At 44.4% G+C, this 25652-nt stretch overlaps 1 protein-coding gene and 1 long non-coding RNA gene across 3 annotated transcripts in view; one reads left to right on the top strand and one right to left on the bottom strand.

The window, feature by feature from the left end:
* The window catches only part of PANK1 (pantothenate kinase 1), a 31932-nt gene extending 18760 nt beyond the window's left edge, over nt 1–13172 (bottom strand). The window contains exons 1-2 of one of the 2 annotated variants that reach the window (XM_064463773.1): nt 12780–13172; nt 994–1346 (exon numbers count right to left, since the gene is read on the bottom strand). In XM_064463773.1, coding sequence (XP_064319843.1) covers nt 994–1346; nt 12780–13035 — 609 coding nt within the window. In that variant the 5' untranslated portion in view covers nt 13036–13172. Of the gene's footprint in view, nt 1–993; nt 1347–12355; nt 12540–12779 lie in introns of those variants that run through there. The other variant, XM_064463774.1, reaches the window with a different exon arrangement.
* LOC135315472 (uncharacterized) lies at nt 10871–19687 on the top strand. The gene is made up of 3 exons (XR_010374943.1): nt 10871–11536; nt 11906–12023; nt 19604–19687. It is a non-coding gene; the product is annotated as an uncharacterized LOC135315472 (long non-coding RNA).
* Nucleotides 19688–25652: the final 5965 nt, after the last annotated feature.

Below are 25652 nucleotides of genomic sequence, written 5' to 3' on the forward strand. Positions count from 1 at the left end.
CTGAAGCAGAGACAGAAAAGCAACTGACGTAACCTGTCATACCCAGCAGCCATCCCTCACCCCCAAGATCAGGACAGAAGCGTCAGACCTGCCTGCCAAGTAAATCATTCACATTGATCTTAGTGAGACTGCTGCGGTACAGGCAGACTAGTCATTCTTTTACAGAAAATGAAGAGAGATATACCCTAGTAGAGACACATACACAACTGACAACTGCCTCCCGCATGACTATTTCTCTCTAAGGCAGTTTGTACAACGGCTCTCCATGCCTCTGTCGCCACAATCAATTTTTGCAGTGCACTCTAGTGCGCTCATTTGTGAACTAGGACTACTGCTGAAGTTTATACAACAGCTGCATCTCAATACTTCAGATTTACATCAGCTTCTGGAGTTCACTGAAGATATTGTTTTTAAATTCTAGTGGATCTGGGACCTGGTCACCTCACAAACTTCCCTTCTTCACATGACGAACTCCCAGACCTGAAATCAAAAGCTAGCTGCTATTGTCATGCTTCCATATACTGTTTCTCCCCCCGCTCCATGCTTGGTCGTCCAGAATCTTAAGTCTGCTTGAAAATCAGTACAAGGGGAAGGGAACCTGAATCTAATCTCCAGCCTGTATGGTTTCATTTCTGGTTTTGCAATAGATACCCAGTTTGCAAGATGAGTACCTGTAGTCTCAGGCTTCTAGGCTGTCATTACACACCCTCAGTTTATTATGAGGCACCTGATCATCACGGCTGTACTCTAAAAAAACCCCACCATTTACTGAAGACGTCCTGCACAGTAACACTTCAGTAGAATACCTGCCCCCTCCATGTTCTCAGAAATTCCATCAATTAACAAATGTGAATTGATTCTGTTAGTCTTAACCAGTTAGGATGGACCAGAAAAAGTTATTTTCTCTATTTTCTCTGGAAGTTTTAATAGAAGGACTCTCATGATGTTTCCCCAAAATGCTTCCCACTGAACCCATAAGAACTGTTCACGTACCGTTCTAAAGTCCTCCTCAAACTTGTAAGCTCCACCTCCTGTGGCACAGAGCGTAGTGTGCAAACTGGAGAAGTTCTTTTCACTACCCATCTGTATGAACCTATGCATGGCACAGCTGGGAAAGCGGATGAAGTGCAGGTTTCCTTTCCGTCCGCACATAGTCAAGTTTTTCAGTTCAAGATGAACATCGCGAATGCCAGTTTTACCATAGGCTGTATTGGAGGTCAAGTATTTCCTAATGCTTTTCAGGTTTTCCACCTCCTCCTGTTCCTCTTCTGCAGTAATGTCCTTAGGTTCAAAGTAGACCAGTTTAACCAACGTTCCACCGATATCCATTCCAAACCATGGAAACGCTAAGGACAAGGGGGTTGGGGAGGAAGAAAGAAAGTCACTTATCACATATACAGGTTAGCCATATCACTTAAAACATTTACTGAATGACAATTCAGTGCAGTCACAGTAGCAGCATCTGCTCCTGAAAGGTGGTGGTCACTTACATGTCCAATTCACATGTATTAAACACCTCTCTATGTTAAGACTTCATAAAGTTAAGAAAAGGAATAAAGAAAATCTCGAAATACTCTTCTCTGGAGAAGGAGGTTTTAATAAATTGAAAGTATTTTTTCCCAGGAAAGCATTTTACTCTGCAGTGAGCACCTCCTGACAGCGCACATTTACTGCTTCACCCCATCTGACTCCTGGCATCAATTCTTAAAATAGACTAAGGAGGAACAAAAAAAAAAACCAACCCAAACAGGAGAACAAGATTTCTCAAGTCACATTCTCACTGTGTAACATCTACAACTGCCTCTCCAAGACCAGTCGGAATTTCCAGTCACAAGGCTCCGTCTGAAGAGCAGCGATACATAACTCTCCCATTATGCTGGGAGACTTAGACCCACCAGAACTAGCAGCTCTGTTGGAACTACACCACCTCCATATATTAGCAGAAAGAGAATGAGCTGGTTCACATTCAATATTTACCACTGATAGTCCTTTTCTTTGAGCATAGTCCCTTTGCTGGTATATGTGTTAGCCTCCCATTCAACTCTACAAGTGCCCCGTTTGCTTCTCAGCATCTATGTATTTGCACCAGCTGCCCTAGGTCTACCAAAGCCTTCATTTTGTCAATAGCAAGATAAAATGGGAATGGAGAACATGCAGACAGAAGATACTAACGGAACCAGGTTGTCTGCCTGCTCTGCTTATATATACATGCACACATTTTAAACAGTTAAGCCAGGTAACTTTACGAAGTGAGAATACAAAATCTATACTCAAGTACTGCAGGAGGCAGCTAGTAACATCACCTCCCTGCTTTTAGGGAGGATCAGGCAGACTTGCTAGAAATGCAGTTCTATGCAACCAGGGCATCCCAACTCAGTGTTGATACGAACTCCCAACCATGGATGCCATATGCATTACTGATTTTTCTGCCAGTGAACCTAAACGTGAACAACTTGGGGCAAAGATCTTAATAAGCACAGGAGGTACTGACCATACTCTTCTTCCTCACGTAATCACAGATCAGTATTAAGTTACTCGGCTTCAGGCTGAAAGGAGCTTAGAGTCTTTTACTTCTTACCACAAGGGTCTCGGCGTCATTCTTGTCTGGGTGAATAATTCAGAAGTCTATATTTCACGATGGTGAATACACCGTCCCTCCCACCCACACAATCCTTAAACGTTGGATGTTTAAAACTGTTACTTTGCTTCACTGCTGTATGCCAAATAATCAAATCATCAGTTTCCCCTCCCTTCCCTTAAGGAAAAAGCAGGCATAATGCATAAACTCCCATGAAGCAGCTTGCTTACAGTTCAGTTTTTCAATGCACACCCACTGTTATTTGCTGTGAAGTCTAATTTCTTTTTCCATGCCCTGCAAGCTGCAAGACACAAGGATGCTGAAATGAAGAAGTCTAATTTAAGGTTTGGGAAGATACATCTTATACAGATGCATGAGAGCTCCCTGAAATGGGAAGAACTCCAAACAAGTGCTTTTAGAATAGGCTTTATTTTAAAGAGGAAAAGTATGTTACCATACACTAGCCTGTAACTCAAACACTTTTGGAAGTCCAAGGTAAATATTTAAGCAAGTGGTCTGGTCAACACTGTACAACATTACAGTGCGGTGGAGCTCAGGACACCAATCCCATTACTGATTTACACAAATTTTTATTTAAGCTACTGAGAACTTTAATCACCTGTCCCACTGAAATAGTAAGTCTCCTCCTCGGTTGTACCTTAACTGTGCAAGCAGGAATTTTAATTTTGAAAGCAGCATGGTTGGACTGTGCGATACAGAACCAGCCTGTGGCTAAGTGTAAGCCAACTTCCAATATTCTGCATTAAGGGCATAAAATCTGCTACAATCCACCTGCACCAACAGCTACTTTAAAGCTATAGCATAGATTTAATCCTTGAGAGGGAAGAAGCATTCCATCCTCCTATCAAACACAAGCCCGGCAATAAAAGCGTTAAGTACTAACAGCTGAGAGTCATTCATAAATGACTGCCAAGACATTTACTTTTATATCTTAACATTTTGAGGAGCCATAACTAAATCATTAACAAAGAATAAGTACTGCCGAAAACAACTATGAAGTTATTTCAAGTCTGTATAGTTCTTGGGATAGGTACAGATAACGCTCACATTTAAAAAGCAAGCAGAAATACCAAGGCACTTTTTTTTTTAGTCCATTCTCTCTGTGAATCGAAGCTCCTTTCGTTTTGTTGGGAGCCAAATGGAGAGTTGCAGAAAGAAAAGAACTTTGCCCTTAGAACAGCAGAGGTTTTCTTCAGCACAAAAACAAACCAAAAAAAAGCACAAGGTCAGTCCCCAAACAACAACTGATATTTCAGTTACACAGAACAGCAGCTTAGTTTTCTTCACAGCTGCTAACACCAGCTGCCTGCTGTTGGTGCAATGAAGATAACGACTGTTTCCACTGGTTGACCACCCAGGACAAAAACCAAGTCTCAAAGCTCCTAACAAGTCCCACTGAAATTCGTGTAACTTCCATACAACTGGAGTGACAGTAGAAACACTTCAGTATTGCAGTGATTATTTTAAAAATGTAGTATTTGTATCTTTCGTTACTATTAGTACGCTCCAAAGCTAGACGCACCACTGAAGAAACATCACTTCCTTTCAGTATCTTTAGATAACTGTCCTGGTTTCAGCTGGGATAGTTAAATTTCTTCGTAGTAGCTAGTATGGGGCTGTGTTTTGGAGTTTTGCTGGAAACAGCGGTGATAACGTGGAGATGTTTTAGTTGTTGCTAAGCAGCGCTTACACTGCTCAAGGACTTTCTCAGCTCCCCAGGCTCTGCCGGGGGCACACGTTGCTGGGAGGGGGCACAGCGGGACAGCTGACCCCAACTGACCACAGGGATATTCCACACCATATGACGTCATGCTCAGTATATAAAGCTGGGGAAGAAGAAGGAAAAGGGGGATGTTCGGAGTGATGGCGTTTGTCTTCCCAAGTCACCGTTACGCGTGATGGAGCCCTGCTGTCCTGGGGATGGCTGAGCTCCTGCCTGCCCGCGGGAAGGAGCGAATGAATCCCTTGCTTTGCTTTGCTTGTGTGCGCGGCTTTTGCTTTACCTGTTAAACTGTCTTTATCTCAACCCATGAGTTTTCTCACTTTTACTCTTCCGATTCTCTCCCCCGTCCCACCAGGGGGGAGTGAGCGAGCGGCTGCGTGGGGCTTGGTTGCTGCCTGGGGCTAAACCACTACAATAACCCACCTTAGCTGGTATCTACACACTTCAACCTCCCTGACGGCACTGAACGCAGCACTAATGGAAGCGTGCGTGCAGACTGCAAGGTGCCCCTGGGTTTTGCTGCCTCCCTGAATACAGGGAGTATGACCATTCAGAAGTCACCAAAATTATTAGGGTCCTCACTGCTACAACCGGGGGGTATGAAGAAAGCAAGCTATTTGTGTAGATACAGCTCCGCAGACTTCAGGGAAAATGGAGGAGGGGGGAAATCGCCGGGTTTTCTTGTTTTGTTTTTTGTTTGTCCAGCATTTCATAGATAACCTAAATGTCCCATTTCTTGAGTTATTAAAATCCAGGAAAGCAAGGAGAAGAAAGTGAAATCCATCACATACGCACCTGAGGCTGATAAAAGTTATTCGAAAGAGTGTGATTTACTATGAAAAATGAAGACACTGGATATACTGCAGAAATGCTTTCACAGTGTAAAAAAACCAAATGCACTTTAACTAAAATTGATAAGACTGTTTGGAGCGGATGTCTCTCTTCTCAGCAAAGTCAGCCTGCAATACATACCGGTTGGATCAATGCAATCTATTATTGTGGAGAAAATAAAAATATTCTACCATATTGCTACACTGCACTAAATAATAAAAAATAACATTATAAAATCTAGTTCTAGCTCCTGTAGAACTGATACAGGAAGCGTCAGGATAAAACATGCGCTCTTAACCACCTAGCATAAACCAAAAGGCTCCACTTATCTTAAGAAAATTAATTCTCTTTATGTTAAACTGCACCAACTACTTACTGGTTTGTTATCTTGAGATAAAAATCTCCATTACTCCAAAATGTAGCTGCAGAAGTATGTGACAGTGCAAACAGAAGGTAACCCAGCATTGCATAATTAGGTAATCTGATGCACACCAACAGCTATACTATCTGGGGCAAAGGTTCACTCACGAGAAATTCCATTATAAATTTTACCTAGTTTCTGCACAGACTTTGAAGTGTATGAACTTATACGGCCATTCCTATAAGGCATATTACATTCAGAACTGAACACATTTGATTCTTAAAATTCCTATGCTTAGCAAACAACATAAGGAGGGGGTGTGGAGAGTAAATATGAAATCACAACATGGACAAGATCAGGGCAAGCAAGAATGAAAGGGAGCTCCTAGATCACTAAGTAACATTTCTCCTCATTAAAAAGCATAACAAACAGTAATCCTTCTCATATGTTTATTTTTGTTATGCTTTTCCTCCTCAACTCTCAGATTGTGCCTGAATCCTGCTGGTTGGAACTCTCTTCTCTCTACAGGGACCCTAGATTTATCCATGACCAATCTGCAGCAGTTTCTTTTTTTGCCATGACTGTTTCAGCTTATACATCTCTTACAAGATCTCTATTTCCTTGAATGCAGGTACAGTATCTCACATTTTTATCAATTATTTGAATGGTGGTATCAATACTGACATCTTAGTCACAAATATCTCAGATGAAATATCTTTGGTTCAGCTGCTTTTCTTCCTGGGCACACATGTGATGAAATCCTTCCTTGTAGGACTGTAGGTTGAAATCCTTCATTTACATTTTTCATTTGCATTTAATTTGCATTGTGTAATACTTTGATGATCTAAGAACTTCCTGTTTTAATTGGGGCTGGAAGAAGGGAGAGAGCGAGCCACAAATAAGAACAGGGGAAAAAAAATCAAAACAGGAGGCACACATAAGATGGGATATTACTCTCACAGCTTCTGAAAGCTGCTTTCTACTAAAAACGCAGCTGATAATAGCTTACATAGATTTTTCAGTTTCTTCTTCCTATTTTAGACAGTTATTTTAAACAATCCAAACACATTGTAAAATGGAAGTATTTGTTTTCCTTTGAACAATAGAATATATAGCTTAAAATAATCCATTACATTTTCTTAGTAATGGAAGTTTTTTCACACCTTAAAAAGCTAGAGCTAAACAAATCACAAACTGGAAGGCGAAGTCTTCCAGTTAATTTTCAGCAGCAAGGGCTTACTGAATGTCCACCTCCTCACTAGAAAATGAAAAAAACAAAAACAAACAACCCAAACCACAACCCTTCAAACCCAAAAGCACAGACAGAGCTGTTGGTTAAACCATTCACAAACTGATTTCTGAAGATAACGCTGGGTGACCAGGTCATTACCTAGCCTGCATAGCTTCATTAAAAAACCCTAACAAATAAAAGCCAAGCTTACAAAGCTTCAAGAAGCAATGATAAGCTATGGAGAATCTCATTCTGGGATCTGACAGCACCCAGCCTGGTGGAAGTGATTTGCATAAGCTTACCATTCCTGTTGGAAATGCATTATCTTGTTGATAAGGCAGATATGCACTTTTGACTCGCAGGATGCTGAACCACAACACACCAACTAGTGCAGTTTGTTACCACCCTCACTTCCACCTACATTAAAAGCAGCTGGAGACTAACTTTACAAAGCACAATCACCTGAAGAAATGCTTAAGAGTTTCCAGTTTCCACCTGGCCTTAAGTAGTGCTACATAACCATGCTGCAGCCAAACATCACAGATGAAACAATCTAAATATTGGCCAAAAGCCTTCTTTACTATGAAGCTACAACTTGAAGTGTTTAGAAGTTAACCATGGCAATTATAAAGCATATTAGTTGTAAACAATCACGCTGCCTAAAAACACACATTCTTTGACCCCTAACAATTACCAGCTGACTTGGGGTGAGATGTAAGTTGCTGATTGGAACAGAGACCCCAAAGCTTTAGGAAGTTGATGAAGCCTTCTACAGACAGCTGGAAGTAGCCTCACAACCGCAGGCCCTGGTCCTCATGGGGGTCTTCAGCCACCCTGATATTTGCTGGAAGAGCAACACAGCAAGCCATGCACAATCCAGGAGGTTCCTGCAGAGCATCGAGGACAACTTTTTGATGCAAATTGTGGAGGAGCCAATGAGACAAGATGTGCTGCTCGACCTTATCCTAACAAAGAAGAAAGGGCTGGTTGAGGAGGTGAGAATTGGGGGTAGCCTTGGCTGCAGTGACCATGAGATGGTCGACTTTAGGATACTGCAAGGTAGAAGCAGGGCTATGAGTTGGGTTACAACCTTGGACTTCAAGAGGGCCAACTTTGGCATCTTCAAAGACCTGCTAGAAGGAATCCCATGGGCTAGGGCTCTGGAAGGCAGGGGTGCAGAAGAGAGCTGGACAGTACTCAAGGACCACTTTCTCCAAGCTCAAGATTGGTGCATCCCCAGGAGAAAGAAGCCAGGCAGAGGAACCAGGAGACCTGCATGGACGAGCAAAGAGCTTCTAGAGAAACTCAAATAGAAGAAGGAGGTTCACAGTATGTGGAAAAAGGGACTGGCCACTTGGGAGGTATACAGGAACGTTGTCAGGGTGTGCAGAGATGTGATGAGGAAGGCCAAGGCCCACTTGGAATTAAATCTGGCAAGGGATGTCAAAGATAACAAGGGCTTCTTGAAATACATCAGCAGTAAAAGGAAGACTGGAGATACAGTGGTCCCACTGCTGAACAAGGAAGGGGCCCCGGTGACACAGGACACAGACAAGGTGGAGTTACTGAATGCCTTCTTTGCCTTGGTCTTTACAGCTAAGGCTGGCCCTCAGGCATCTCAGCCCCCAGAGGTGAGAGAGAAAATCAGGAGAAAGGAAGACTTACCATCGGTTGAAAAGGATTGGGTCAGAGATCACCTATGGAAACTGGATCCTCGCAAATCCATGGGCCCCAATGGGAGGCACCCATGAGTGCTGAGGGAGCTGGCAAATGTTCTTGCTGAGCTACTCTCCATCATCTTTGAAAGGTCATGGAGGACAGGAGAGGTGCCCGAGGACTGGCAGAAAGCAAGTATCACTCCAATCTTCAAAAAGGGCAAGGAGGAGGACCTGGGGAACTATAGGCCAGTCAGCCCCACCTCCATCCCCAGAAAGGTGATGGAGCAGTTCATCCTGGAGGTCATCTCCAGGCATGTAGAGGACAAGGAGGTTGTCAGAAAGAGTCAACATGGATTCACCAAGGGAAGATCATGCTTGACCAGCCTTCTGTGATGGCATGACTGGCTGGGTTGATGAAGGGAGAGCAGTGGATGTTGTCTATCTCAACTTCAGTAAGGCATTCGACACTGTCTCCCATAGGCTTCTCACAGCCAAGCTAAGGAAGCGTGGGTTGGATGAGAGGACAGTGAGGTGGACAGAGAACTGGCTCAACAACAGAACTCAGAGGGTCGCGATCAATGGGGCAGAGTCTGGATGGAGGCCTGTCACTTGTGGTGTTCCCCAGGGGTCTGTGCTGGGTCCAGTCCTGTTCAATATATCAATCAATGACCTGGATGATGGGACAGAGCGTAACATCAGCAAGTTCGCTGATGACACCAAGCTGGGAGGAGCAGCTGATGCACCAGCAGGCTGTGCTGGCATCCAGCGAGGGCTGGACAGGCTGGAGAGCTGGGCCCAGGGGAACCTCATGGGATTCAGCAAGAGCCAGTGCAAGGTCCTGCCCCTGGGGAGGAACAACCCCACGCACCAGCACAGGATGGGGGTGACCCTCTGGAAAGCAGCTCTGTTGAGAAGGACCTGGGAGGGCTGGTGGACAATAAGGTGACCCTGAGCCAACAATGTGCCCTTGTGGCCAAGAAGGCCAATGGTGTCCTGGGGTGCATTAAAAGGAGTGTCGCCAGCAGGTCGAGAGAGGTTATCCTCCCCCTCTACTCTGCCCTGGTGAGACCACATTTGGGGTGCTGTGTCCAGTTTTGGGCCCCCCAGTTTAAGAAGGACGTGGAACTGCTTGAGCAAGTCCAGCGGAGAGCTACCAAGATGCTCAGGGGACTGGAGCATCTCCCTTATGAGGAAAGGCTGAGAGACCTGGGTTTGTTCAGCCTGGAGAAGAGAAGGCTGAGGGAGGATTTCATAAATACCTATAAATATCTAAAGGGCAGGTGTCAGGAGGATGGAACTAGGCTCTTTTCAATAGTCCCCAATGACAGAAGGGTCAGTAGGCTCAAGACGGAACACGGGAAGTTCCACCTGAACATGAGGACAAACCCCTTCCCTGTGCGGGTGCCAGAGCAGGGGCACAGGCTGCCCAGAGAGGCTGTGGGGTCCCTTCCCTGGAGACATTCACCCCCCGCCTGGACGCGGCCCTGTGCCCCTGCTCTGGGGGTGCCTGCTCCAGCAGGGGTGGGACGGGGTGAGCTCCAGAGGTCCCTGCCAACCCCTACCACTCTATGATCTTAATTTAAGGAAAGCAATAGAATTACGATGTCCAGCTAGCTTCTTCCCTATGTCTGATGTAGAATAATGCTGTGAAGCACCAGTCTAGTTAACTGCCGCGCTGAAATCTTTGCGCTTACTTGGCTGCAGTGCTGTTTCACGGGGATTGATGAAGGCAATTAACTGCTCTTTTTCTTTCTTCTGTCCAAAGATCACAATTAAACCGAACAACATGACACTTTCGCAGGCTTTTGAAATTTGCAGAATTCACATCGTTTCAGTATTTTATTCTCTTCTGGAGCGCTTCACAGCACAAGGCATCGTAACAGACACAGAAAGGTAATGATTACAGGAAAATATCACAGTACGGTGTAATGTAAACCCTAGTCTCACAGAGGGTCTGCGGTAATGACTTGAACCAGAAAACTGATGTATGTCCAATATCCCTGACAGCTCATCTAGTTCAACTAGGGAAAAAATAAAGCAGAGACAAGCTTCTCAGCAGAAGAAGGAGGAGGAGAAAAGGATGTAAGTCAGCCCTCAGATCCTCTCTCGCTGCAGGCTAATCAGCAAAGCACACTGGTTTCACAGGGAACCTTCCCCTCTCGGAGGGGGGAAAAAGACTTGAGAACATGGAAGTCTCTCTCTGGCAGAAAGTTAAAAAAAAAAAAAAAAAAAAATCAAGAAACATATAATTTATAAGGATTTAAAGTAATAATTGCTGCAGAAAGATAGGTTTCATTTGCTGAAATATTGGGAAATGCCAATTATCTCATTATCTTTTCCACCACGCAAAGCAAACCCCGCAATCAATACCAAAGTCTTACACAGCATGTGGCAACTGCACTTCATTTTGCAATGTGTCCTTAAGCCCAGAACAAACATCTGCAAAGGCCAGGATTAAATACAAAAACCAGAAAAACGGGACTGTGTAGTGTTCGCTAGAGACGGATACAGCAGAAAGCTACTCAGTACCAGGAGAATCCGAGTATAATTTCATGACTTTAAGCTGGTGACAATGAGCTATCATATTTTCCTGCAAGTCTAATACTAAATTGCAAATTTATTCTCGTTAATACGTATCAAATCAGCAAGAACTAATGTATTTTATTCAGCAAAGAAATTGCCCACAAAATAGCACCACAAAGCCCTTCGCTCACCTGCTGTTTTCATTACAGCCTCATTTTCATTAAATCCCCACAAGTGAAGACTCTCTTGTCACACGTCTTGGGCAATACAGCCAGGCATCTACGCTTTACTTCGACGGGCTCTTTTTCCCCTCAAGATGGGAGGGAAGTGCCAAATTCCTCATTCTTTCTTATTCAAGTGATTACATGAACCACTAAAAGCCTTATTCTTTGCTTCAAAATAGTTTTTACTGTTACGAAGAGTTTGATATGCAAGTGCTGACTCTTCCTAGTTACACCCAATCAAAATGTAACTTAGTCCAAGTTCTGCAGTTTTTGTTCCTGAATGAAAACGCGAAGCAGGACAAGGACTACAAAACCGGTTTGTGACAGCGAATGATTTGGTCGTCAATATGTTAAATCGGGTAGAAGACTAAATTAACTATCAACAGGTATTGTATACGTTACATGATGACTCAATACAGAGAGCGTTCTAAGGGGAAGCGGTATGCGTAGCTTAGCAAAACTATTTAAAAAGCCAGAGAAGGCACTGGCTAATAAGTAGCCCTGTGAAAGCTGCAGCTCTTCGAGGCTGTTTCTGCCTATTTTGTTCTGCTTCCACAGAAAAGTTTTTTTAAGTATTCATTTCAAAAGAAAGAAAAAAGAAATCCAGAGTAGCTGAATGCACACTACTTCCTACTGAGTAGAAACATCTTTAAGTTTTGGCAGTGGGTAGCTGTGATCCTGACTATCCCTGATTACCCTTTCGGAACATGCCGAGCTTTTAAAAAGCAGCAAACATTTGTTGGCTTTATTTGAAGGGCTAGTGATTTGAAGTGCTCCGAAGAAAAAGAGTACTTTTTCCACTGGACTGTTTTACTTGCCGAGTTCACTGTGGAATGCTTCAATGGCTCCATATGAGAAGTTAGCTACGATTGGGTAAGTAAAATATGCTATTAATCAAACCTTGTACAGTTCAATACGTTGCAAATATGGATATCTGCGACTCTCAGCCTTTACATGAAACATGGAGTAGACAGCCAGTCCACTAACACCTCCCAGACCGGCAAACCAAAGGCCACAAGCGATGTTCGTATGGAGCAGATGACAAATTTATCGCATATACAAGATACCCCGGGGTTCCCCCCCCGCCCCACCCCAGCTAATCTGGACTCAGCTCCCAGCTCTACTTTTTCCTTACCCCTAACGCCGCTTGGGGAGGGGAGGGAGCGTGCCCGCGGCCCGCCGCCCCCCGCCCGGGCGTTACTCACAGTGCTGCTTGGCCTCTATCAGCTTCATGGGCGCGTCCGGGAGGCGGCGGAGGCCGGCGGGACCCTGGGCGCCGCCCGACGCGGTGCTCGGCGCGGCGCAAAGCCGCCTCCCGCCTCCCGCCGCCCGGGTTTGTGCCGGGCCGCCGCTCCCCGCCCGCCGCCGCCCCATTGGCGCAGGGCGGGCCCGGCCCACGCCGCAGCGGGGCCGTGCCGGGGCTCCGCCGCCGCATTGGCCGGCACCGGGGGCCCTCGCTCCGCCCGCCCGGCCCGCCGGCGGGGCGCGGGGGCTGGGGGACGCCCGCGGCGCGGCGGGGAAGCGCAGCCCCGCGCCGGGCCGGGCTGCGGCGCCCGGAGGGGGCCGGGCCGCCGGGCCGAGCCAGCGCCGCCCCGCAGCGGAGCGGAGCCCGCCGCGCTCGTCACTTACGTGGCCTGTGCCGCCGGCCCGAGTCCATCCTCCGCCGCAGCCTGCATTTCTTAGCCGGGGAGCCGTGGCCGGTCGGCGGCGGCAGCTCCGGGCGGAGCAGCAGCGGGTGCGAGGCCTCCCCGCAGCCGCCGTTGCTCAGCGGCTGGCCCGAGGGGTGGAAGCCGTTCTGCAACAGCCCGCCGAGCAGCGAGCAGGAGGCGGCGGCGGGCGGCGGCCCCGCCGGGGCGGCGGGCTGGGCGCGGAGCTGCTCCCCCATGGCGGCAGGCTCTACCCTTTGTCTTCCGGCTCAGCCCCGGCTGGGCGCGGCGGAGCCGCCGCTCATGCCGGCGCCCGCTCCCGCAGCCCCGAGCGCCGGGGATGCGGCTCTCGCCCGCCCGCCCGGCCGCTCCCCCCGCCGGCGGCGGCGCACGGCGCAGGCGTCCTGCCCGCAGCGCGCTGCAGAGGGGCGGCCGCCGCCCTCCGCCGGGGACGCGGAGACCCCCCCCGCCCCCGCCCTTCCCTTTCACCGGCGTGCGCGTCCCCGCCGCCGCGCCCGGCACCTGCGGGGCTCGGCCGGAAGCGCGGCGGGGCGGCGGCCCGCGGACCCCACCCGCACGGCGCGGGCTGGCGGGGCGGGCCGGCCGGGGCAGCCCGGCGCCGCGCCGGCGTGCGCTCGCCCCGCCGCCTGCTCGCTAGCGCGGAGCGGGCGGGCCCGCCCCCGCAACCGGCCGCGGGGCCATCTTCCCGCCAGGCCGTCCCGACGCACGCCCGTGGGACGGGGGACCCGCGCGGTGCCGGTGCGCCCCGTGCCTCGTTATTTGTGCATCAGCATCAAGGCTCAAGTTCTTGTCTACGTTGTCACGTGTTTCCTCCACAGCTTACAGGGACTTGCGTGACCTTGAATGCGGTTGACCTCATGCTTTTTTAGTATCTTGGCTCTCCGCTGGTATCTTGTGACCGTGATTTAGTCCCTCACCACTGAGACATCCAACACATTTTCTGAATGAAACGTATTAAATATGTTTTAAACGTATTAAATATCAAGTGGGCATAAACCTGAGCGAACTCTGCTGTGGTGTCACGCGTACTTGAAAAGAAACACTGAACATGAAGGTCATTTCTTCATGCAAACTGCCAGTCGCTACATGGGTGACTGTCCTTAAAGTAAAAACAGGTCACATCATGGCTCCTCCTCACACCTAAAATTAGTAGAGGACGCAGGCCCTCCACCGTAACACCCATACAAAGAATGAAGAGCCATCCTAACTGCCTCCAGAAAAGGATACTGCGTTAAGAAATTGCTTCGTGAGAGGTAACATGACATTCTCTCCACTTCTTGGCTGGGACCAGAACACTGTGTTCAGGTAACTGGGAGCAAGCCACACAAAAACGTGCGCGTGAAGTTGGGGAAATAAGAGTGCTGGAGAACAAAGAACAAGTAAAATTTTCTTCCTAAAAGCCAGTAACCAACATTCCAAAGATGATTAAAACACTCCAACTTTCCCTCACAGCCTAACGCATAAGCAACTGCTGTAACTGCCAGCCCCGAAGCGACTGCCCTGAAGAGGCTCGGAAGGAAGGCAGGCCATACGCGCTGATGGCTAGAAGGAGCTGTAGTGCTCCCAAAACTGGGAAGTTCTTTGAGAACTCCCTCACTTCCCGAGTTACGTTCAAACTGAAAACCAGAAGGTGGCTGCCTGGACCGGCAGGGACCTCCATACCACGTGTTGGCAGTTCTAGGCAGCTGGCTGGTTATGCTTTACGAACTTTCTTCTTAATTCAGACCTCTCAGGGCATGAGGAATCCTCACCGCTCCTGTTTCCAGCTGGCAGAGGTTGTCCCCTTCTCCGTCCCCAACACAGTAACTTGACTGCGCATGCAACCAGCCCGATGCAGAACGGGATCGTTCCCGCAAGCCTGTTTTCCTCTGCACTTGCAGCGTAACTGGGAGCAGACACGTGGGCAGTCATCGTATCTCAGCTGGAAGGTGTCAACTTTTTACCTTACTCTGACAAAAGCAAGACCATCTTTAATGGCACGCTTTGATCTCCTTGTGGTAGGACCACAGTCCGTCCACTGACTCTGCAATGGAACATGGTACCTGTTTTATGTGCTGTAACCAATTTTAGCTACTAAACTCCTGGAAGGATTTAATGAAAGGATTAAATAAAATAGATGGCGTTTAATGAAAACACCACATTTTAGTCTAGGAAATGAAAGGTTTGAAAGGATATTCAATTCCGGAACAGGTAACAGCAAAGGAAATAGATCACAGTTGCTGAGAAACACGAAAAAATTCACAAGCGATAACTGCAGTAAGGGAAATTCACTTTAGATTTGAGGCAAACGTTTCCTAGAATGAAGTTAGACAAGCCTGAGGCTGCACCGAAGACTCAACTGCCCATTGCTGCAAGTTTTTAGGACCTGCAGAAGCGGTCTAGTGTAGAGCTGATCCTGACTTAGAGCAAGCAGAAGAGATGGCCCAGACACCTTTCTGAGGGTTTTCCCAATCTTTTAGTTCTAATTAAATATTTCCCTATTATTTTGCTCTAAGTATTACACAATTATGCCCAGGATAGAAGTGGACTAGACTGTGCTGAATAGAAGAAGTAGGTCAGGAAATACTCTTAGGATATGATCCAAATCACTGACCAGTTCAGGGTGGTGTAGACCAATGGCATGTAACAACAACAAACACCACCTCAAATAATGCTGGAGAAAATATAAAAATGGAGAAATGTTAAAGACTGTCCAAATCAGCTGACGGGTTTCATGTACCGGGACAGATTCAATTCTGAGTGTGCAAGCTACCCTGATCTTGTTAAGCTCCCCAGCAGGAACGGATGAAAACACCTTCCAAACTTTTTGCGTTGTGGAAAGATTAAGTTTCAAACCAATGTGCTGCTTTCTCAAAACTATTTCAGACCCTGGTGCTGATGAATATCCCAGGAACTGATTTCTGCACTGCAAAATACCACTTTTTTTCATATTATTTTTGTTTACGCTTGTTTAATTTTGGAATGAGCTTTTAGAAAGGTTTTCTGTACCCTCTTCAGTTTTGATTTCAGAATCCTTCAGCTCTTCTGCAATGTAAACTAAGACAAAGGGAATAAAATTGGAGTGTGTTTAATGTATAATGTGATAATCTGTAAGGGTTTAAAATGAAAGAATCTCATGTCCTCAGGTGCATGTAGCGTTGCTTATTTCGGGCACAAGCAAACCACAGTGCAATCCATCTGGCATTCAGGGGAAAAAGACCTGAGCCTTTTGCATTAATGAAGTCAAAACTGGGAGCAGATGAATTGTTCATCCTATTCCGCATCAGCTGTGATCCACAGGTAGAACCACAGCACCACATTTCATGAACTCAGACAGCCTGTGCTCTTCAAATATTCTGCATAGGGGCTACACTGGTGACATGAAGGTCTGACATTATACTTAGTATATGAAAATCTTAAACATCATAGAAAACACAATCCATAAGAAATATGACAGAAGTGATAACGCCACCTCCTTAAAACAGGGCAAAGAGTAGAAATAAACTGTCCTGCTACTCTCACAGTTGAGCAGTCGGCTCACGAGCTGCTGTCTATTGGGTTTTTATCCATACTATGTATGAGACAGTGCATCACGGCACAGCTGCCTGAAAGCAGGTATTGTTTTTAAGAGGTACCACCCTCTCCTGCCTTCATACAACATACAGACATTATGTTACTGCCTACTTTACATTCCTTTATATTAACTTCTGAATATTTTATACATATTTAAGCTGTTGCAAATGAAGAACTAGGTGGAACATACGTTTGCCAATGAAGTCATGGCATGTACTACAGGTTCGATTTGTAACACTTTGGTGCAGCCAAAGTAAATTTTTCCTCTTCCTTTTATCCTAACTTCCTAAACAAACCCTGTGAGCCAGTTCAGTTTGCAGTCTAACTTGCAAGACAACAATCCAGGTAGAGTGCAATATTGACAAAAAAAATCAAGGATGCTTCCAGTTCTTTCGATACTAACATCTGCTCAGCATTTCTGTCTTCCTTTCTGAACAGGACTAGGTGAAAACTACTTCTTTATTTTTAAATATTTTCCTATGTATTTCACTGTAAACCAGCAGTCTGGTAGGAAAAGGACCACAAACAGAGTATGCTGAATCCAGGACAAATGGATTCAGAACAGTGAACAAGCCTGCTACACGGACTCACTGCATATCAGACATTTGCACAGCAAACACTTGATGGATTGTTCCATACCTGCCTGTACTTTAGCCACCCAGCTTTCTACCACCTCTGTTTATTTGCTTATAAATACAGAAAGCCAGGCTGCAATTCTCTAACTCTATGAGTCAGCTTCAGCAAACTAACAACTACCTCGTGGTTAAGATACTCTGCCACAGAATCAAAAGTGCTGTGCTCCTGCCCATACGGTTTCAAAACCAATGGGACTAAAAAAAAAAAGCCAAAAAACCAAACACAAACCCCCCAGCCTTTCAGGTATGTTAACACCAGACAACCTGGCCTGAAATTTTTAGGAACTTACAAGGATTAACTCCTCCGCCCTCATTATTCTGTGGGGCTCCCGTATCCCTGGTCTGAGGCTAAGCTAAAATAAGCATCAAACAGGTGCAGTCCACATGTAAAGCCATTAGCCAGGAACAAAAAAAGAGAAAATCTTACAGAGCACCAGTGGTGTTACTTTAATTCAAAGCCAGCCAGCAACAAAGCTTTGGTCATATTTTGGAGAGAAGTGGTAATGAGGAGCATGTACACATCATCTCAAATTACACCAACTGCATTATGCAATGCGAAGAGTGCAATGAAACAGGCTTCTGGCACAGCTGCCTGCTGATTTATGTTCAAGAGGCTGCTGCTGGCACTCTGCCACTCCTGTTTGTACTTCCACTCAGGTTACTTTTATGTTTATCCTGTTTCTATATTACAGGAAAGTCATACTAGTTCTTATTCAATTTTATCCCTTGGAAAAGAAACCAAATACACAACAGCTTAATAAATTAACATAAAAATATTAAGAACATTCCTTGCAAAAATTCAGTACTGTTGATTTTAGGCATATTCACGTATCACATATTTCAAAAGAAAAGTGCCAGGTCTAGGAGTCCAGTATTCCTTCCTAACTTCTTTTCAGAACTGGAAAAAAACCCTACATTTTTTGGCAGATGCAGGACCTTTGGTAGACACATGTTTAAAATATATTTTAATGCTCTTTCTCCCTTATTTTAAATGGCAGGACTAGAAGACCACAGTCAAACGTAACTACAAAATGACAAATGATAGATGTGTAAATCAAATGGGACAAAACAGCTCTAAAACTGTGTAGAATTCTTACCTGGAAAATGCAATGACAGAGTATTTAAAAAGGGACCCAAAGGGCTCTAGTATTATCCATGTGATCACACGAGAGCTAAGCCTTACTGTAACAACAGCTAGCTAGCATGAGAATTCTGCTTTCCCCAGACACTAATGCATCTGAGAGGGGAAACTGATTGCAGATGACAGAGGAAGTGAAGGGCATAAATTTAGTCATATGCCTAAATCTTTGCCAGATTGAGGCCAAGAAAGATTATATTGAGACCATCAGTTCCTTCCCTCCCCACCCACCTCCTGGTGCAGGCTCCTTTCAGTTATGCCTCCTGTGACTATTAAACAAAACCTGTCAATTTAAGGAAGAAAAGCCATGTTCCCGGGCACAAAGTTGAAGCCCATCTCCCCTTCACATTCATCAAGGGAGAGGAAGATGGAGAAAGGCACTCTGTCTGGGTGGGAACTTAGCTTTGGCTGAACAGCCCTCAGGAGGAACGTTCTCTCACATAATTCATGACAAATAGGGCATAGATACATCTCCTGGCCCAAGCGCAACGCTGAGTGCCCAGGTGAGGCGGTACAGGTGCTGCCTGGAAAAAGTCACCTGGACTAGGACATGACTTACATATCTAACAGCAATAGCCAAGGCTAGGGAATAACAGTCAGAAGAGTACATAGGTGTAGTCTGGTCTTACCAGCCTGCCCATCCCTGTGACCAGACTTTGCAGCAGCCCAAGTGGTTTCTAAGTTATCCTCTGGCAGTTCTGAGATGAGGTTAGAGTTTGTGGTTGCCGTCTTTCATCCCAACTGAAAAAAAGCACACAGCAGTCACAAAACAGTGAGAACCTTTTCCTTCTAGAGCCTTCCCTGCCCATACCTCTGTTTCTCTGTGCCCAACTAGACAATTACAACGTAATTTGCAGGTGCATTTACTCTCCACTACTTCTAACTGATCCCTGGCAGAGATGTTGGTGCCCTTCTTTTATAGGAAGCAAAAACCTTCAGTACCTTAGTTCAGACATTTCAAATGAAACTCTCCAAATTAGTAAACATTTAAAATCTAGTCCTTAATTATTGCTTAGGAGTAACAAGCCAGTGAAAATAAAGTAGGCGTTGGAGGTGAATCATCTTTTCTTCTGTGCCATAGTTCCTACTCTGCAGAGTGTTTGTAAAAAAGGAAAACCCGGCTAGTGGATACAAACTATTAGGCATGTAAAAAAGCTAAAAATCTCCTTTCAAATACACTCTCCTTTGCCCCCATCCACTCTATCTCGTACCTAAGTATTTGGCTCAGTATACTGCTGCTTATCTTTAACTATCAAACTTAAATATACAAAATGTAATTGGAAAACATACAAGTTCACAAACCACTGATTGAGAAATAGTTTGTCATCAGGAAAAAAAAAAGATTGCAACAAGTGGCAGAGCATTTGGTAGAGAAAACAATGGCCTTTGCCTCTGACTGCTCCCCTCATGTATGTATACCTACTGGTTTTGCTTGGCTGAATGTCTTCACTTTCTTTTCAGCTCAGCATTTTTACATGGCCCTTCGTAATGCCATCAGGAGGGAAGCAACAGTTTCAAAACAAGCACTTTGAAAGACAACAACAGAATGGCTGACAACTACGGAAGATTCTCTCTTCCTCATTCAGCAATGCCACATCTGAAGAGGAGGAGAAACTGGCTCTCTTACCAATACTCAGCTGCACGGAGATTTTTCACTTGCATTGATCTGTATTCCCAGAGCCTAAATGCTGCCATGAAATTCCCATGGATATTAATGACTACAAATCAGGTAACAAGAGGGAACCAGGCTTTCTATGGAAGAGGAAAAAAAGGCATCTCTGAACTATTCTAACTAGTCTCACGTACCTCCAATGCAGACAAAACTGTCTTACTCCTCTAATCCAGGACGGAGCACACAGTGTCCATCAGAGGGACAGACACAGAGCTCTTGTTTTCCTTCTTCCAAACTAGTCCACAGATGGGAATCAGTGTAGAACGGAACCACACCACACTTTGGTTCCTCAACCGCTTCCAGCAGCGGGGAAGTGTATGTCTGAATGAGCATTTAAGCACTGGGTTAAGTCCAAACATCACAATGAATCTGGAGTTAAAACTTTAGTACTTGAGCAATATGACTTTGCTTTCAGATAGATAAACCAAAATTTTTTTTGTGTTTTTGATGCTGAAAAAACATTTTAATATGTTCTTGTGAGGTTAAGCTGAAACCACAGACAATAAAACTCAAACGCTAATCTTTATAAAAATACCTTTTTTATCCATGTTTGCAAAGAATGAGAGTCTTGTGTAGGAAGGGGCTGTGCTATAAATGACAAATTTGTTCCTAAAGGCTCCAATTACCTAGTAACAAAGAAGGGAAACAACCAAACTCTATGCTAACATTGGGTTAGTTTGCCATAGTTACATCCTGATATTTCGGGGACTGGTGACCTTTCAGGGTAAACATTAGAGTGAATAGCCTGTACTGTGCAACACATTTTGTTTTGTTCAAGAGGCCAATTTAGAGCTTTCAGATTTTCACAAGGTCAATACAAACTGTACACACAAAAAAAGAAAAACAGAATTATCATAGACTGCTGTCTTCTCATTAAATGTATTGTGGAAAAAAAACCCCAAAACCAATAGAAAGTAATTTCCAGGGTCTCTCCTGAATATAAGGCAACTTGTATTTCACTGCAGGAATCTTAATGTCACCAAAATATTTGTTTTCTTGTAATAAACCAGAACTAATGCAAACATACACTTGGTCTGATGGGAATTTAAGACTCAAAGAGACCATCTGGGTCATCAAAACAAGTTCTTTGAACCAGTGATTGACCTGGAATGGTCTAAGAAACATATATGCAAGTACCACAGAGCACAAAAGATTTTGTATTATCTCGTGACATATGACTGAACACCTTGGACCAAAGCATTATTTTGACACTCACATATAAAGTCTTAATTATACACATTTATTGTTCTTTTAAACCCAGAACTGTAAATCAGACTCCTTGTTCTCATGAACACAGCTAACCAATTTTGTTGTATTTATCCTTAATTTTGACATGGAAGACAGATAAAGAAGCTGCAGAGTTACTTTTGGTGTCAGTGATTTCACAAACAGGAAGAGAAAACCAAAGCATTGTGTATCTCCTGTAAAACAGGAGACAGAGATGCCTTTTTTGGTCACAAAACCTCTGTATATCCACTGAAAACAGAACTGATAGGACTAAGACACCAATCTTATACTTTTTGCCTGACTGCTTTAAAAGTAGCAAGCACCAATTGATTTGCTGTTCCTCCATTTATAAAATTTACTTAAAATATCAGAGGATACATGTACCTTATCTTCATTCCACTTCCTCTTAGCAGGAAAGCAGGGCAGGGGAAGGGAACAGAGAGAGAGAGAACAAGCACACAAGCCAGAAGGAAAGGTACAGCTACCCCATCAGGTGAAGGTATGAGGAAAATACTGCTGCAGTGGTTTTAAGGCATCAGTGGTCAAGGATTGCAAATAAGAGAATCCCTGCAAATTACATGATGTGATCTAGTCTCCATTCACAGGCACAGCTGAAATCCAGTATAAGCTGGAATTGATACACCTGACCTAAAATCCTAAACCAAGAAAAGCTGTCTGATTTATGACCTCCTTATCATTGCCAGTTTTCAGGCCTTACATCATCACAGAACATACAAACTAAACAATGCATACATAAACAAAGTCATTTCTAGAGCCAATTAATTCCCATATTTCGAGGCAAATGGATTGACACATCATGACTGTTTTCATAGGATTAGCAAAGACTACCTAATCAATTAAAACATTTAAAACAAAAAGAAAAAAGAAAAAAAGAGAGATCTCTCTCATGCAGAGAGAAATCGGGCTGGAACCCTAGTTTCAGTGAACTAGAAAGTCTGGTTAAAATAAAAAATCCCAATTCTCCGCCCCTGTTCACCACCCAAGTTTAAATTTTATTATAAGCAGACTGATTTCAGTCACAGCACAGACTGGCATAAGGAAAAAGGAAGAATACATGAAATATAGTTCTGAATTTAAATACTTTGCACTTATGTAGTGCTCTCTACCCACAGATCTTGAGACACTTCACAAACTGTGAATAACTGCTCTTCTCACCTCCCATTTAAAGAAACAAAAGCAACAATGCTAAATCAAAAAGTAGCGAGAGCTGAGAAAGGACTTGCAGAAAGGTCTCACCTCCAAAGTAAAACCCATATTTGGATCAGTTTGACCCAAAATGGAAATTAAAATATCCATGCCCCAGAACTGGAAAATTTAGTTGCGGTATTCCAGAGTAATTTTCAGATTTTTAACTCATTTGCCTAGGCAGGGTCAGTGCTGAAATGGAAATCTGAAAGACTTCTGTTTGAAAAACATCAGAATATCTTAATTTTTTAAAAAGGAATTCACCCCGTTTGTCTCAGCCAATCACAGACTGAAGAAACAGCTTCAGTTCCCCAGAAGCTGTATTCTCAGCAAAACTGGCTATTGATCTGGCAATCCTTTAGACTGGCTGATGAGCAGTCTTCCATGTGATATGGCAGGGCCCTGGAAGGACTCCTCCTTCATGCTGCTTATTGAAAACAGCATCCATTTAGGTTTAAGAAACCAAACAAAAAAACCCTCCTTGCAGTTCCAGCAAATTAACTCATCAGTATTATCTTCCTTTGTTGAAGCTCCTTGAGCCTACTGGAAACATACATTTTCACTCCACTGACATTTTGCTGTTCTGCCTGTAAAACTCAGTGAAAAGCTACCTGTTTATCTTTGTGTGTACATCGACATAAGTTATGTCATTTGGCTGTTAGCAGCGTGATCAAAGTTCTAGGCACACAGGTTACTGACCTCAAAACATGCTGTTTGAAATCGCTGTATGACATAATTTGTGTTATTCTCTACGTCAATACTTATTTGATCTGCTGTCTACTATATTTACAACTGAACAAAATAAAGAGAACAGAAACTACTACTCTATGCAGTTTTCTTAAGACATTCTCCTCTCTCAGTACAGGAATAATTTCAGCTATACTAGCAAATAGCCTACTTTTTAAGAATACGGATGTATAGGTATCCGCAATGAACATGAATAATTTCTAATGTTATTAGAAACTTAAACTCCCGGTTTAAGAATCATAGTTGAAAAACACGAACATCTCACTAAAATGTGCCAGACTTTCCTCTTCACCACTTCAGCTGAAAATCACTCAGAACTATTACAATCAAACTGTGTTCCACATTTTCACTGCATGACGAACGTCCGACATGGAAGTAACATCTGACTTCCATGAAGAAGTGTTTGTGTAGCCAAATGAGACTGCGTTCCCAGCAACCAGTGACACTAAATTTCGTTATGAGTAAATGATACAGAGGAAGGACAGGGACAAAGGCGACTGGAGGGGAAAGGGGAAGATGAGCAGCAGACTTGCCTAATGAGAGGCCAGCAGTCCCAAGTTTGTGGTCTGTGCTCTCTTCCCATCATTGGCAGGCACTGGCATTAGTTGGGCTTTCCTCGGATCAGACCTGCATTGTGATACCACCTCACAAACTGCAGCCAAGGCGGAGGGGGAGGGCGGGGAGAGAAAAAGAAACAAAACAGAGAGAGGGGGTTACAGCTTTATACACCCAGTGCTTAGCTACACCATCCACCTAAAACTTAGAGCATCAGATAAAAAAATTTGGCGTGTGCAACACAACCTCAAGCAGCACTGTGTCATAATTTGCAGGGTATAGCTACATTTGTTATACCTGAAATCAAGCCTCGTGTTTACTTGTAACAGCAAGAGCCATCTGATTAAAACAATAATAGAACTATAGCATCTATTTCTGAGTCACTTGTCTTGGATAATTAATTTGCCAAGAGCATGAGTCACCCAGTTAGAAATTAGTTAGAGAATGACACATTTCTAGCTTTATACTAACATTATCCTTAAAATAAAAGGATTCCCTCCTTACCCCGAAGTTGTTGCATGTTTTGATTCTTTTCACAATGCCAAAATCTGCTTTATACAGAATATTTGGATTAATTGTTGGAATAATTATCTTCATTCTATAATGCCATTCACCCAGAAAGATCTTTATGTGCTTTATGAATGTGTGTGCATTCTTCAGTACACCCACATATATGACAAAGCGTGGTAGCGTGACAGTACTTGTTAACACTATACAAAAGCACCTGACTGGAACTGCAGTCAGATCCTATAATCTGTTGAAACAGCAAAAGGAAATTCAGAGGCACAAAACTGAATTACTAGCTACGGAATTTTGCCGTTTACATCTCAGTTTTTGCAAAATGGGGTTTATTCTGACTACAGAGGGTCCGATCAACCAGTGCTCAGTAATGCTCATCATTTCAGTGGAAACCTTTCAGTTTCTTCAGATTTCAGATGTGAGCAAACTTTCAGTAGGGAAGCCTGGCCTGTTTCAAAACTCCGCTTATCCTTGGCTGAAGCATGTTGTGACAACATCAGGCAGGGCAGCATCAAATTGAGAACTACATGCTGAACTGCGTTTGGAAATAGTCTCTACCTCTACAAGTCTGCATATGCCCAAAGTCTGCAATCCCACCAGCCACCTGCATCTTTGACTCCTTGCTGAAGAACTGCCAAAGATGCAACTTCACAAGGAATTTAGCCAATCTAAGACTGCCTTACAGCAGAAAAGCAGCCCTGCCCTTTTGTCCCACCAGCATTTCTGCCTGCTCTTCTGCTGTCCCAGCGCCTGTTTGGCCACTGATTTGCCTTAAAATAATGCTGTTCAAAGATCAGCTGCTCATTAATCCACTCTTTGAGAAGCAACTGAGGCTTCATCAGTTTTCATCATCTTTCATCTGCTGGTCGACTTTCAGGGAAGAAGACTCTGTTTCTCTTCAAGGACTGCACTGTAGTCCAATCGCATGGCACAAATACAGGCCCTTCTTTGCAGGAGTGTGACTTCATTCTATGCAGGGCAGATGTCTAGCATGTATTAAGCACCCTGCCTTCTGTTTTTCCTACAGGATGATGGGCAATGCCCAGCCCGAAATACTAATAAAATATAAGCTTTAAAATAAAAATAATAATTAAAAAAAAAAAGCTCAGACCAAAACAGGAAATGCCTCAGGCCATGGGCTATTGTCAAAGAGCCATTATTTTCAAGTCCTGTAAAGATAAGTCACTGTTATGAAATTTGTTTTCTAAATGTTCATTCCTTGCCCTTTTATCATGCTGTAGGATAACTGTCACCCAATACTAGACATGAATTTTGATATCTAAACTAAGAGGCTAGTGAAGAAAGCAAGGTTCCACCAGAGGGCAATTCAGGTTATGGTTATATTGCTTGCTGTACCATGTAGCATAACTGCACTTCCAAAACAAGAATTTAACTTAGGCCTGAAACTATTCTGAGCATTTCTCTCCACTAACTCTACAGGAAGCCCAAGCTAAAACATCTGAAGGTCAGTGGTGTGACTATCCCACTCCAATCGCATCTCCACGAGTTCAAGGAGAAGCCCCGAGCGCCCAAAGCCACGATGACATTCTGAGGAATGGTACATAATGTCAGAGGACAGCACTA

The sequence above is a fragment of the Phalacrocorax carbo genome, chromosome 12 (genome assembly GCF_963921805.1).
Source record: "Phalacrocorax carbo chromosome 12, bPhaCar2.1, whole genome shotgun sequence".
Classification (NCBI taxonomy): domain Eukaryota; kingdom Metazoa; phylum Chordata; class Aves; order Suliformes; family Phalacrocoracidae; genus Phalacrocorax; species Phalacrocorax carbo.